Genomic DNA, 15,656 nt, shown 5'->3' with positions numbered 1-15,656 from the left:
GCGTTAAAACAGAAGAAGCCATGCCACATGTGGAACACTTTAGAAGCACGCAGTGATCCACGTTCCTATTGCCGCATGCTGGGAAGGGTGACCGATGGGCCACAAAGGACAGAAAGATCACCTACCTGTATAATCGAAATCTGGTACGTAGTCGGTCGGAGCTGGGGAGGGAGAAGAGAACAATTGTCACTGACAGGTCATCGTGTTCCCTGCTTGTTGCTCAACAATGTTACTTTGCTTCACTCCGCCACGTAACCCCAGAAATTTCCTTCAGGATCCTCAACCCTTTGCCAAAACATTGGCAGAAACTCTTGAGAAATTGACAATTTTTTACCAATGTTCCCCTGAAAATTCCAGAGGAACTTTCGCCAGAAGTTCTATTAAAAATCAAAGTGCCGAAGAACCTGAGGGTCGAGCAGCATCTGTGGTGGAAAGGAGCTGCTGACAAAACAGGTCAAACCCCTTGCATCCTGAAATTCCTTAGTCTCTTTTACTTACTCCCCGAGTTTAGCACGCTTTGCTTTTTGCTCTGTGGCCCACATTCAGTTTTGACAAATGTATCGATGTTGGGATTGGAGAAGAGGTGGAGGATAGGAAAAGGATGGGAGATCGTGAAGATGAAGGTGACAATGGGGAGCTGAATTCCATGAGGATGGGGAAGAAGTGAGGAGGAACTCAAGAGCAGACTGTAGCCAAAAATGATCCTGAACTGGGCCCAAGCCACTCGAAATCAGCCTTCTCTAGGATTACCCTCCTCACTTCCAGCCACGACATCATCTATAATTCCCCAGGGGAAGTAATTGGAGAGCTATGCCAAGAATGTACAGGCTAATTCAGAGCAGGGAGGAACCAGAGGACAGACAATTGCTGAGGGTACAAGATCTTTGAAGTGAAGGCCCGGACAAAAACGGCCTACGGCTTTTGGGGTGTGGTTGCCAGAACCTGTGACCAAAAATGGAAGTGTCCATTCAAGTGGTGAGCGTGTATGGCATCTCATGTGTACCCCGTGTTGCAATACCGGGAGAGAATTTTCCTCAATGGAGGAACGGTGGGGTGTCTGAAGGCTTCTGCACCAGGACCCCATGAGAGGAGAGAGAGATGGAGACCAGCCAGTGAACCCACCTCCTTCAAAGCACAAGGTAGGCCCGATGGCGGCAGATAATATCCATTATAACCCACAGTGACTATGACACACGTAGAGCAGTATTATAGTGGTTGGGCGTGTGATTCCCACCGCTGTCTGTAGGGAGTTTGTACTTACTGTGTAGGTTTCCTCCAAGTGCTCCAGTTACCTCCCACATTGCAAAGACGTGCAGGTAGAGTTAGGGCTGGTGAGTTGTGGGCATGCTATGTTGGCACCGGAAGTTTGGTGACCCTTGGCCCCAGCACAACCTTCACTGATTTGATGCAAACAAAGTATTTCACTGTACGTTTCGATGTACATATCGCAAGTAAAGCTAATCTTTATAGATCTTTATCTCTGATATCCCTCCAGGGCAACATATAATGTTGATGGTTGGTAAGCTTTGCAGGAACACACACAGGAGGCAACCAATGTATTAAGACCAAAGGAACAGAACAAGACCATTCAGCCCATCGAATCTGCTCCACCATTCAATCATGGATTTTTTTTTCACCCCACTCTCTTGCCTTCTCATAACCCTCAACCTCTTTACCAATCAATAACCTGTCAACCTCTGCCTCCACAGCCGTCTGTGGCAATGAATTCCAGACATTCACCACCCCCGGCTGAAGAAATTCCTCCTCACGCCCGTTTTAAAGGGACCTCCCTTTATTCTGAGGCTGTCCCCTAATATTGCAGGGTACGAGTTCTGATTGGCTGCTCCTCCTCGGCTCCTCCTCGGCTTTCTGATGCCGAGTGTGGGCAAGGCCGAAGGAGGGGTTGGACCTTTTCTGGAGCTTCACTCGACCGCAGAGTGGAGCTGAGGAGAGATGCAAAGATCGGCACGTAGCTGCTTTAAGCACATGCAAGGAACTAGCAGGAGAGTGGCAGGGAAATGATCGTTCCCCCCTCTCACCCAGCTCTGGAGATACTGCACTTGAACCTCAGGAGCTTCTTTCTGCCTCGGCTGATGTTGCATCGCTGTCCGAACGATTCAGAAGTGAACCGAGCTAGTCAAGTCATTCTGCTCTGTGAAAACAACGTCAGCTGGGATTCGGTGAGCGGGTTTCTGGAGGGCTCGTGTGAAGCTTTACAGAACATCAGGAAGCATGTTAATGACAGAAACAGCTTCCACTTGATATTTCCTGCTAGAAAATATTTCCTGCATTATCTCAGCATTGCTGGCATGATGAAAACCAAGCAACGCTGATCATTCCCTGACATACTGACCTACAGGAGAGCACCAAGCTGATGCTAGTATCTGTAAATATTTGACCCTGGTTCCTTTTGGGTCAGCAGTGGAAATATTTACTCCTGGCTGGACTTGGGCCAGTTCTGACCTGGGTCCCTCCCCCAACCATTTGGATTGACAGCAAGTAATGTTGAGTGATGGAAAGCCCCTTCGGTGTAGTTGGGGGGTGTGAGCAGAGTGTTGAAACAGCCCCAATAGGGTTAATCTAGATACTCCTGTTGGTATACAGTACTGTGCAAAAGTCTTTAGGCATATGTAAAAAAATCTCAGTAAAGCCAAAATGCTTTCAAAAATAATGAAATAATAATTTATGATGAAGAACAGGAAACAGTAAAATAAAACTCGGATCAGTATTTGCTGCGGCCACCTTTTGCCTTTAAGACTGCATCAATTCTCTTAAGTACGCTGTTGTGCAGTTCCAAGCATCTTGAAGAACTTGTCACAGTTCTTCCGCAGACTTTAGGTGTCTTGCTTGCTTCTGTCTCTCCAGGTAGTCCCAGACAGCCGTGATGATACTGAGATCAGGGCTCTGTGGAGGCCAGACCATCTGAAACCATATCAAAAATCCGGGCTGCTGAAGACTTTTGTACAGTACTGTCGTTCTCATACTCCATGGGGTGTCGTTCGTTCTGTAAACAATACACCAAAGTAACAAACAGCAATGCTCAGTCAGTCAGCATGTGGAATCTGGAGGTATAAGCTATCAGATCCAATGATGGCTCAACAGTTCCTCTCTCCACAGAGGCTGCCTGACCTATTGAGTATTTCCAGCAATTTTCCCTTGGTACAATTCAAGCTGGTTCTTACCTATCTGAGTGTCGTACTGTTCGAACTGTGGCTGTATAGAGAACAGGTCTGTCAGATCATTATATTGACCATGAAGCATCACTGTGAAGACAGAGTTGGTGAGACATGGAGTTATATACTCGTCTGAAAGGATAAAACTGCAGATACTTGTACTGAAGTGAAAAACAGAAACAATTAAAGCCAGTACATGTTGGGACTACCCAGTAGGTCAGGCAGCATGCGCAGAGACAGAAGTTAAAGAACCTTTTCAGGTTGATGGCCATTCATTGTGATTGGTGAAAACCCATTGCCTTTCTCCATAGATGATGCCTGACCTGCTGAGTATTTCCAGCATTTAATCCCCATTCACTTGGCTTTATCTAATACTGGAAGTAAAAGGCTTAGATTCTGATGGGGCCATTCCTTTATCACCCATCCTTTGACAAAGCTAATCAAAGATACTATGAGAAATGGATTGTCAGTTTTCCATCTTCTGTTTTACATGTGGGGTAGATCATCACAAAAGTCAAAAATCTACTCCATGCTCCGCACTGCTCATCTCTATTTTATCAATAATATTTATGGGCACATTTGCTTTAGTCTTTTCCCATTTGTTCTCGTTCAACTGGAACGTCCCATCATCTTCCCCTTCCCTGTCTTTGCAACACATCAGAACCAAGACCTGGTCTCCCACTGCCCGGTTCCAAGACATACTTTACCAGTACTATGAGACACTTCACCCCCACTTTGCAAACCTTCCTCCTACACTCTACAAGGCTTTCTAAACTTGGACTGAGTCAACAGACAACATTGTAATTTAACAAAGATTCATCTTTCTTCAGTTCAACTGAGTGCGATCTGTTTCTGGGGTTCAGTATAATCCATGTTTGTACATCAAATCGTGCTTAGTAACCCAGAATTGCCAAGAAATTCTATTGCACATTGGATTTCTAGTGGGTTCATTCATAGTCCACATTCTGACACCTGTGAGCAGTGTGTCAGGTGTACGCTGACAAGCAGCACGGACAAAAGTTGCAAATGTTTTTCCAATGTCATCACTTTGGGATTGGGGAGGGTGTCTCACCCCATCAACTCTCCCTCAAAGCCCTCAAATTTATTAGGAAAGCACTCAAGGTGGCAGTGTTTCAAGCTCAGTCCAGGCATATGAGGCAGAGCGCAGGGATGACCAAAAAGAAAGGTAAAATAGAACTAAAATAAAAGAGTAGATAAAAAGCATATGATGAGCTGTTCTTTCTAGTCATAGAAAGTAAGAATGGCTATCAGAGATGGAGAAGGTTGAGAAAAAAGAAAAAAAAAACAGCAGCAAAAGGCAGAAATTTTCCACAAGCATCTAAATATGAAAAAGATCCCAAGTGAAGAGATTGGGTCAATAAAAAAGACCAGAAAGAAAAATAAATTCATGAAGAGAAGGCACTAAATAAAGATACTGGGGAAACCAAGAATAGTCTAGATTTTACTATCAGCGGAAACAAAATGGCCCTCACCATTGACCTCTGACCTGAACTTCCCTGCTTCCTGTTGTTAGTTCAAAAGGGACTCCTAGCAGCCAACAAGAATGAGGTCAACAAGCGGCTGATAGCCAATCATAAATCAGAATTATAAAAGGCATCAAAGCAGGAACCAGGAAAAGCTTAATTTTCAACTAAAATTATTTTGTGGACTCCATAGCGAAAGCTGAAATATTACAAACCCTTTATTTGAAATAACTTATTTTCAACTCTATTATATTTTGATATAGTTAGTCTGAGTGAACTGCGATCTTACAAAGCTTTTTTAAAAAAAAATCAGCATGATAGGTTGCTAAATGACAATTAAGAGATTACACTTAGAAATTGCAGCCTACATACAGAACATTTTCAGTATCATTTTATAGTAGTTTTCTTGTGGATATTTGAAGTGAGCATTAGTTCACTGATTTCTGAAAATCGTAGCCCTCTGGTCCAGATTTCTGTTCTAATACGTACTTGCATACTCCAGAAATCACTGCCAATGTCACACTGCAAAGGCAGTAAATGCTGACAGTTTAGTGATTATCACAACTGAATCTAAGTGTTTCGCAGAAATACCACTTGCTAACAGAAATCAAGTATTGTCGGCCGGTTAGCTAACCAGCTGGTGTACTTTTCCATACTCACCAGGTAGACAGAGAAGGACAAGGCAGGCAGCTCTCCCAGCCATGTCTGCAGTCAAGATGTGCTTGTGCAGTGGTTAGAATTCCAGGCACACAGTCTGGGAGAACAAAGGGAGCAACATTAGCAGGAAATACCTGAGAGTTTATGGGGAGATCAGATGGAGCAGCTCCCTGTAAGCTCCCCCGCCCACCACTGTAAAGAGCTTAAGTACAACAGAAACCAGGAATGGATCTGCTTAGCACACTTGTGGGAGATAGGACAACCAGAAATAGTCAATTAACTCTACTACTCGTTCCCCAGTCTTAATCCAAGGGATTTAGCTCAATCCTGGTGTGCCACACAGTGAGCAGTGTGTCAGGTGTACGCTGACAAGCAGCACGGACAAAAGTTGCAAATGTTTTTCCAATGTCATCACTTTGGGATTGGGGAGGGTGTTGGACAGACTGAAGGTATAGTTGGTGGACATTAGTAATTTCATTAAACGGTAAATGAGGGCAGAACACTTTGAGAATATGAAGTTACGTTAATGTGGTCAGTGCAAGTGATCAGTCCCCTCCCTGCGTCTCAAAGACGAGGATCTGCAGGTGCTGGGAATTCCAAAGCAACGCACGCAAAGTGCTGGAGCAACTGAGCAGGCCAGGCAGCATCTATGGAGAAGAGTGCACAGTCCACTGCTTACTCTTTCCCGTTGATTCTGCCTGGCCTGCCCAGTTCCTCCCGCATTTTGTGTGTGTTCCCTTCCCTGTATCTGGCTTGTGCCTTATACTCGGTCACTTTGAGCAAAAATCCCAGTGTGTTCCTCATAAAGGAAAGACAAGTGACAGACTTCAGTTAATCACAGTAATACACAGAATGACACACAAGGAAATACAGTAAATTTATACACTTATAATCATACACATGCAGATTTGTATAGTGCATTGATGCAAATACAAACATGGACATGTACACAAAACTGAATAAAAACACAAATATATATGTACGTACAGTCATGTTTAGATACGTTCAATGAGTAGATAAACTAAAGTACATACACCAACAATGTTTGCACATGCCACACTATAAATCATGGATTAATCCATGAAAAAAATGCTCTATAACATTTTCGATTCTACAAATTGAGAAGGTAATAGAGTGGCAAAAGAAACATTTTTAACCTATTCAGTAGCTCACAATTAAGAGTGATGTTTTAAGTTTCTTGTAAAGAAATGGACATTGAAGAAAATCATTTAGTAAAGCCTTCAAATACTTCCTCATCAATCTCCCTCAGCCATAACCTTCTGATCATAATCTTGATTAAATGACTCTGGTCTACTTGTCAGTGCACTTTGTTCTGCATCAGCAAGGGGGGGGGGGGGGTTCCAGATACTTGGCTTTTCTCGACATTCAACCCTCTCTGAAAAGATTAGTTTCCTCTTTGCTCCAATCAATGGCTTCATTCTTCCACCCGCAATGCACTTCAATAAAAGTCTTTCCCCTGTTATCCTTCTCTCCTGCATAAAATAAAGCAGATGATGTGTGCAGACTACACGCGCATTTTTGTCCAGTTGAAAGTGTTTACAAATCACATGCAGGCCGTTCACATGGTCAGACATTCTGAGTTTGGGCGACAGCCCCTGTTTGGTTCTTCCAGAGATTCATACGACATCCAATCTTCTTTAATTTCTGACACACTTATCCCGCAGTGTTTATAGTATGGACTCTCAGTCGTAGCTCAGGCTCTGCAGCATTTTATGGATGTAGGTCCTCCAGTCCCACGCGGACATTCCAGATGAAAGGTCTCAACCCGAAACACCATCTGTCATTTTCCTCCCCAGATGCTGCCTGACCTGTTAAGTTCCCCTGGAGGAGGGAACTATTGAGTTATGAAAACTAATGAGTTACGAAATCCACCAGGATTTTTCTGACAATCGAGATCGGAATCTGCCCCTCCAATTTCGGTCTACATAGTCCTCCATCTCTGCTGCAGGCATACAGAAGCCTGTCGGTGGTGTCTTGGGACAGATGGAGTACTTCTTTGGCAGTTCTCCTGATTAGCCAGTCCAGAGCTCTGAGGGTGTTTTGCCAGGCCTCGTTTAGAATCAGGTGCTAATATATTCTTGGGGCAATATTCAGGAGCTCAGTTGTTCTACATTGGTTTCGGTTTTGCTGATTTCAAACTGCTAAGCCACCCTTCAAGTTTGGATCTCCAGTTCTCGTTAGACGGGTGAATTTTAGCTCCCGGGTACTTCACAATGTCCCTGGGTAGTATGTATAACATGATCTTTCTATCAAAGCTCCATTCTTCCTTCGTTTTGTATGCGCATCTTACTTTTGCTGACAAAATTAAAACCGGTTGTCTTCTTCACAATAACATTTACAAAATATTGATAGAATGTTTATTTTCCTCCATCCTTTCATAGCAGTCGCTCATGATTGCTACGCCGTCTACAAATGCTAGCACCATGCATTTTGATTTCCCATTAGCTACTGTAATTTCAATTCCTCTTCCTCGCTTTTCCAGATGCTTGTTATTAAAGGGTCCATCATAACATTGAAGAGAATGGGGGACAATGGGTCCCCTTGCTTGACCCCTCTTTAGATTTCAGGAAAAGTTCCTGTGATCCCTGAGATAGGGGTTGGGGAAAGGGAGGGGTCTCACAACCGGCCACAGCTAGCAACAAACCTGTGCAGGACCCAACAGAACCACAGCAAAGAGCCAAAGGCAGACTCAGCTCACTCTGCAGTGGCAAAATGGACAATGCACCCTGCTGGGAGGGCGGCAGAGAATGAACCCTATCTGTCTGTGGTCCTGGACAGAGAAGTGGGGGCATCTCCTGGCACCCTCCACACTGCCGAGAGTGCAACACTTCACCGGGATATACCGGCAGAGGAGGTTCACCAGGTTGATTCCAGAGATGTGGAGAGATTGAGTCGCCTGGGACTGAACTTAGTGGAGTAATGAAGAATGAGAGGAGATCTTATACAAATATATAAAATTATGAAAAGGATAGATAAGATCGAGGCAAGAAAATTGTTTCCACTAGTAGGTGAGACTAGAACTAGGGGACAAAGCCTCAAGATTCAGGGGAGTAGATTCAGGATGGAGATGGGGGGAAGGGGGGATGGGAAGGGAGAGGAGGACAAACACACATGTTCACACATTGGACTTTTGAACTTAATAACATTACGGGAACTCATTCTTGTGCAGTGCTGTCCATTTGTAACCCAGGGACAGGTCTCCTTCAGCAGAGACACACAGTGGCAGATGCTGGAACCTGGAGCAACAAAGCAATATGCCGGAGGAGCTTAGTGGGTCGGACAGCATCTATGGAGGGAAATCGAACAGCACAGGAACAGGCCCTTCGGTCCACAATTTTGTGCCAAGCTAATTATACTAGTAATCAAATGGCCAACCAAACTAATCTGTTCTGGCTACACAATGTCCATATCCTTCCATTTCCCTCACATCCATGTGCCTATCTAGGAACATCTTGAATGCTTCTATCATAGTTACCTCCACCACCAACCCACGCAACACATTCGAGGCACCCTCTGCTCTCTGTGTTTAAAAAAAACTACCCTTCACATCTCTGCTGAGCTTGCCTCCTCACACCCTAAATGCATGTCCTCTTTTCAACCTTGGGGGGAAAGTGATACTACCTGTCTACTCGAGGAAATCTGCAGGTGCTGGAAGTTCAAGCAACACACACAAAATGCTGGTGGAACGCAGCAGGCCAGGCAGCATCTATAGGGAGAAGCGCTGTCGACGTTTTGGGCCGAGACCCTTCGTCAGGACTAACCGAAAGGAAAGATAAGTAAGAGATTTGAAAGTAGGAGGGGGAGGGGAAAATGCAAAATGATAGGAGAAGATCGGAGGGGGTGGGGTGAAGATAAGAGCTGGAAAGGTGATTGGGAAAAGGCATACAGGGCTAGAGAAGGGAAGGGATCATGGGATGGGAGGCCTTAGGAGAAAGAACGGGGGAGGGGAGCACCAGAGGGAGGTAGAAAACAGGCAAAGAGTGATGGGCAGAGAGAGAGAGAGAAAAAAAGAGGGGGAATAAATAAATCAGGGATGGGGTAAGAAGGGGAGGGAGGCATTAACAGAAGTTAGAGGTCAATGTTCATGCCATCGGGTTGGAGGCTACCCAGCCGATATACAAGGTGTTGTTATCTGTCTACTCTATGCTTCTCAGTCTTATAACCCTCTGCCTCCACTGCTCCGAAGAAAACAATTCATGTTTGTCCAAGTTCTCTTAAAGCACATGCCCTCTAATCCATACAGCATCCTGGTAAACCTCTTCTGCACCATCTCCAAAACCTCCATATCCCCCCCAAAAGGGGAGGGGGCAACCAGAACTGAACATCAGACACGGCCGCACCAGGAGTTTGTAAAACTGCAGCTTACGTTCCTGACTCGAACTCAGTTCTTCATCACCGTCTCCACCCGTGTAGCCACTTTCAGGGAGCTTTAGACTGGATCCCAAGATACACAAATGGACTGCCGACATTACGGGTAGCGGCCCTCCATGTGGACATTTCACCCGTCCATCTCCATCTGCAGATGCTGCCTGACCTACTGAGTTCCTCCATCATTTTATTTGTTGCCTCTTTATCTCATAATAAAGCAGGTACTGCCCTTGTTGTGGATCCGTGAATGGCCAACGCATGGACCAAATCATATTTGATTAGTTATTTCATTTACGATATTTGTGAAGTGGCGTTTCTTACCAAGTAGTCAATTCCTGGAGTGTCTGGGGAAGCCCCATGAAGTTCAGAGAGCAATCATCCCCAGGCCCCCCCTCCCATGTGCCCACCCCAATTCCAGTGCCTGCTAGGGCTTGGAAAACCTGTGCCAACCAACTGGTTCAAAGACACCTTCAATCTCTCACCACTGCAGTCGGAGGTTCCCATCTATTTCAAAAGGGCAATAATCACACTAGTGGTCAAGAAGATCAGGGTGAGCAGTCTAAATGATTATCACCCAGTTGCACTCACATCTACTGTGATGAAGTGCTCTGGGAGGTTGGTCATGGCCAGAATCAACTCCTGCCTGAGCAAGGACCCGGACCCACTGCAATTCGCCCACTATAGGTCTACTGCGGATGCAACCTCACTGACAGAGGGTTATGAACTTAGTCAGTTCTATCATTGGCACTGGCCTCCTGGCGGAGGGCAATCTGTGTGTGAGGTCACATGTAATGTGTTGAGAATGGGTCCAGATATGTTCTTTGGGAGACCTCCAGCCTCCCTGATAACTACATTGGCATGAGGTGCACCGAGCTGCAGCTCCTTAAAGGAGAGGGAAAGGGAATAGGCCGTCAGTGCTGTGGCCGTCTCCCCTCAATGATGTATTTTGCTTTGGATACTGTTGAGGGGGACGACCTACCAGGAGAAAGCCACAGCGACTGGGTCTCGGGCACCGAGTCTGGTCCTGTGGCCCACAAGGGAAGGGTGGAGAAGAGGAGTGCAGTAGTGATAGGGGATTCCATAATTTAGAAGCAGAAAGCAAATTCTGTGGACATGAAAGGTACACCCACGTGGGATGTTGCCCCGCAGGCGCCAGGGTCAGGAATGTCTCGGATAAGGTCCATGGATTCTGAAGGAGGGGTGAAAAGCCGGAAGTCGTGGTACATAGCGGTACCAATGGCACACAGGAAGGAAAGGGGAGGAGGTCCCGAGGACAGAATATAGAAAGTCCAGCAGGAAGCTGAAAAGCAGGACCTTCAGAGTGGTAATCTCTGGATTGTTGCCCGTGCCACGTGCCAATGAGGGTAAGAATAGGACGATTTGGCAGATGGATGTGTAGCTGAAGAATTGGTGCAGGGGAGCAGGGTTTTGGATTTCTGGATCATTGGGTTCTCTTTTGCAAAGATATGACCTGTATAAAAGGACGGGTTACACCCAAACCCGGGGGTGGAGAGGGGTGAACCGATATCCTTGTGGGCGGGGGGGGGGGGGGTGGGAATCGAAGTGGGTAGCTGGTATGTATGTAGTGAGACTGTGAGGAAGGACAGACAGGTGATAGGGCAATATTGCAGTGGGATCAGCTAAAGTGTAACAAGGAGTCAAAAATCAAAATGGGTGATGAATACAGGATTGAAAGTGTTATATCTGAATGAACACAGTACATGGAATAAGGTAGATGATTTTGTAGTGCCGTTAGAGAGTGGTAAGTATGATATTGTCGTCATCTGAATCATGGCAGAAAGAAAATCATAGCTGGGAGCTTTAACATCCAAGGATAGACATTGTATCAAAAGGACAGGCAGGGAGACACTGATTGGTAACAAATGAAATCAAATCCTTAGAGAGAGGTAACATAGGATCAGAAGATGTAGAACCCTTTGTGGGTAGAGTTAAGAAACTGCAAGAGGAAAAAGACCCCAATGGGAGTTATAGTAGCTATAGTACATGTAATAGCAGCTAGGATGTGGGCCACAGTTTTACAATGGGAGATGGAAAACACATGTGAAAAGAGCAAATGTTGTGATAATCAAGGGGGATTTCAATATGCAGGAAGATTGGGAATGCGCATTTGGCGCTGGATCCCAAGAGAGGGTATTTGCAGAATGCCTGTATGCATCTTTAACATTTGCATACAAGATTTTTATTTCTCTTGTACGACACTTGACAAACTGATCGAAAGTGGGCAGGTTTGTCGAGAGAGAAACGTGGTTGAAGTCTCCCGATACAGTAATGAATGCTGAGTCTGGAGTCTCGTGATGGTAGTGTGTATGACTTAGACTTAGACAGATGAGTGAATGGTCAAGGAAGTGGCAGGTGGAATATAATGTAGGGAAGTGTGTGGTCATGTACTTTGGCAGAAGGAATAAAGGTTGGACAATTTTGCAAAATGGGAGGAAATTTAAAGATCAGGGGTGCAAAGGAACTTGGGAGTTTTCATGGACACTCCGTAAAGGTTAACTTGCAGGTTCAGTCAATGGTGAGGGAAGTGAGTGCAATGTTAGCATTGATCTCGAGAGGACTCGAATAAAGGATGCAATTCTGAGGCTTTATAAGGCACCGACTGGTCAGACTGCATTTAGAGTATTGTGAGCAGTTTTGGGCCCCTTATCTAAGAAAGGTTGTGCTGGCATTGGAGGGAGCCCAGAGGAGGTTCAGGAGAATGATCCCAGCAACGAAAGGGTTAATATATGAGGCGTGTTTGATGGATCTGGGCCTGTACTTGCCGAAGTTTGAAAAAATAAGTGGTGATTCACTAGAATGATTCTGGGAATGAGAGGGTTAACATATGAGGAACGTTTGACCGCTCTTGGACTGTACTCCTTGGAGCTTAGAAGAATGAGCGGGGACCTCATAGAAACATTTCAGATGTTGAAAGGCAAGGACAGAGTGGATGTGGCAAAGTTGTTTCCCACGGTGGGGGAGTCTAGCACGAGAGGGCATGACTTAAGGATTGAAGGGCGCCCATTCAGAACAGAGATGAGAAGAAATTTGTTTTAGCCAGAGGGTGGCGAATCTGTGGAATGTGTTGCCACGGGCAGGAGTGGAGGTCAAGTCATTGGGTGTATTTAAGGCAGAGATTGATAGGTATCTGAGTAGTCAGGGCATCAAAGGTTATGGTGAGGAGGTGGGGGAGTGGGACTAAATGGGAGAATGGATCAGCTCATGATGAAATGGTGGAGCAGACTCGATGGGCCGAATGGCCAACTTCTGCTCTTTTGTCTTATATTTAAGGGGGAGGTTGATATGTTCTTGATTAATCAGGGTATCAAAGATCAGAGAGAAGACAGGAGAATGAAGTTGAGTGGGATAGCAACTCAGCCATGAAAGAATGGCAGAGCAGACTCGATGGGCTGAATGGCCTAATTCTGCTCCTGTGTCTTATGTCCTCATCAGGACGTCTTCAAATGGCGATGCCTCAAAAAAAAAGGTGGCATCCATTATTAAGGACCCCCTTCACCCAGGACATGCCCTCTTCTCATTGCTACCCTCAAGGAGGTGGTACGGGAGCCTGACGATACACTTCCAGCATTTCAGGAACAGCTTCTACCCGTCCTGCCATCAGATTTCTGAATGGACAACGAACCCATGAACACAACCTCAGTAAGTTTCCCCCTCTTTCGTCTCTACTTATTTAATTTGCATATATACACTGCTTATAGCAATTTATCATTTTTATTATTATGTATGGCGATGCACCGCTGCTGCAGGTTTCACAGGACATATGCCAGTGTTATTAAACCCGATTCTGATCCGGAGTCCCCCCGCAGGCACTTACACCTCAGGGAGATCTGCTCCACTCTGGAATGTGGAAGGAAATGTGGTGTGGGGGCTGTGGTGTGGGGGTGTGAAGGCACGGTATATTTGAATGAACATGTGAACAGCTGTAACGGGCAAGGAGATGGAATTAACCTCAAATTCATGCGGGTGCCTTCAGTAATTTTATTTATTTATAATTTAAGATTTTATTATATTTACTTCGATGTGTACTCCAGGGAGCGCGAAGCGCAGAAACAAATATCACTGTGATGATTGTTCGCTCTAGTATCAATTGTTTGGTGACAGTAAAGTTCATCAGATGATGAGAGTTCTTCCAGCAATTTGCGAATATTAAGATCCGGAATTCCAGCATCTGCTGTCCTCATTGATTCTCCGGTGGGCTGAATAGATTTCTACTCGAATCTGGACCTCTATTAAATGCTTCTAACTGCCACCAAACGGGAAAACTCCGCGCAAATAGCGCTGGGGGTGGGGTGGGGGGGGGGGGGGTCGCCACCCTTCGCGCATCGGGCCATATTCCCTGGGAACTACACCGGGCGCTGAATGGACTTCCAGTTCAGGCAGTGACTGAACATTTTGTTTCAGCGACTCAGTGCCTTGTCTCGGGAAGTCTCCACCCCGGATCATTGCCGTCGGGAGGTGGGGTGTATTTATTTTGAGGGCGCCATATCAATGAAAAGAGCTTCAAGTCATTTAGAAGTAGTACCACAGTTGTTAAAATGGAGTCCATCTTATATGGGGGTCGGGGAGGGGTGGGATGGGGGTGAATGATCAGTGGATGAGATTGTAATCCGTACTGGGCTGTGGGCCAGACTCTTGTCATTCCAAAACTTTCTCCGCGGGAGTCCCAGCTACGTTCTGGCAAATCTACCTTAATGCAGTTCACATCTGGGTACAATTAATGTTTACCCTCCACCCCCGCCCCATTCACAAACACACCTCCCCCACCTCCACATCCCAGTGCTGCGGAGCTCCGGAGAACAAAGAGTTTGGACTTCTCAGCTCTCTTCAGCCACTTCTGCAGAAAATAACTTTGTATTCTCTTCAAGAAGAGAGTTAGGCTCAACTACGACGCTACCCTTTTAACTGCGAACATCGGGCATTTTTTTTTTGCCCCTGAATAATCATCCATGTGGATCAGTCTGAAATATAACGGGAGGGACAATAATTCAGGGAATACCGCCTGCCCGCAGTCACATCTCTGATTAATTCTAACCCCACACTCTAACGAGGCCAAAATAAAACACTTTTACCCCACAGTGCATTTTCAACCAACCCGTCTCCCCCCTTCGTTTAATCTGAAAAATAATTACCCCAAATGTTCGAAGCAATCCACAGAAACAGTTTTTAAAAGACAATTAATTCCACTGAGATTTTACCTAAAGTCAGAGCTTGAAGTGATCGGAATACCAGATAAAGTTCAGAGAAGTTAAGAGTTTAGTCTCGCATTTGGCGGGTTAGAAGCCAGCAGGCTGGTGGGTCCTACACAATACATGCCGATCTTGTCCTTACCAGATCCTGCCGCGGAACTCCAGCTTCTCTCCGAGTGAGTCTGACTGAAACTCACTCCAGATGGCACGGCAACTGTAGCCCCAACGCTGGACGCCACTGGGTCTTAAAGCCTGGTGATTTGCCGCGAAATAACCCCAGTCGTCCAAAGAATCAGCGCGCTGTCGCCAATTATGTAAATATTTAACAACCTCGTGGAACCCTTGGCTCATTAAGGACCAACAGAAGTATTTCGATTGTTGTATGCTGGAGAATCCCCCTCTCGGCCTCGCTGTTTTGATTCCTCTCCCTCGCATCGTATCTAATCTAGTTCCCCCGCCCCCCAACCATCAGGCTCCTGAACAAAAGGGGGTCTCTACACTCATCTGTTTCTGGTGTTCGTACAGCCGATGGTCTCACTTTAAGGGCTCTTTGTCTTGTTATTTCATGCTCCCGTTGTTTATTGTTATTTCTTTATATTTGCATCTGTACCGTTTGTTATTCATTGATCCTGTTTACAGTGACTGTGCTATAGATTTGCTGAGTGTACCCGCAGGAAAACGAGTCCCAGGCTTGTAAGTGGTGACAAGTATGTACTCTGATAATAAATTTTACTTTGAACTTCTGC

General features: G+C 45.6%; 1 protein-coding gene across 2 annotated transcripts in view; it reads right to left on the bottom strand.

Moving 5' to 3' along the window:
• The window catches only part of mfap2 (microfibril associated protein 2), a 36,640-nt gene extending 21,326 nt beyond the window's left edge, over window positions 1-15,314 (bottom strand). The window contains exons 1-4 of one of the 2 annotated variants that reach the window (XM_073031823.1): window positions 15,053-15,314; window positions 5,318-5,411; window positions 3,183-3,263; window positions 126-161 (exon numbers count right to left, since the gene is read on the bottom strand). In XM_073031823.1, coding sequence (XP_072887924.1) covers window positions 126-161; window positions 3,183-3,263; window positions 5,318-5,360 — 160 coding nt within the window. In that variant the 5' untranslated portion in view covers window positions 5,361-5,411; window positions 15,053-15,314. The other variant, XM_073031824.1, reaches the window with a different exon arrangement.
• Between the last annotated feature and the right edge of the window lie 342 nt (window positions 15,315-15,656).

The sequence above is a fragment of the Hemitrygon akajei genome, chromosome 29 (genome assembly GCF_048418815.1).
Source record: "Hemitrygon akajei chromosome 29, sHemAka1.3, whole genome shotgun sequence".
NCBI classification, from domain to species: Eukaryota; Metazoa; Chordata; class Chondrichthyes; order Myliobatiformes; family Dasyatidae; genus Hemitrygon; species Hemitrygon akajei.
This window is presented reverse-complemented; position numbering and strand designations above follow the sequence as displayed.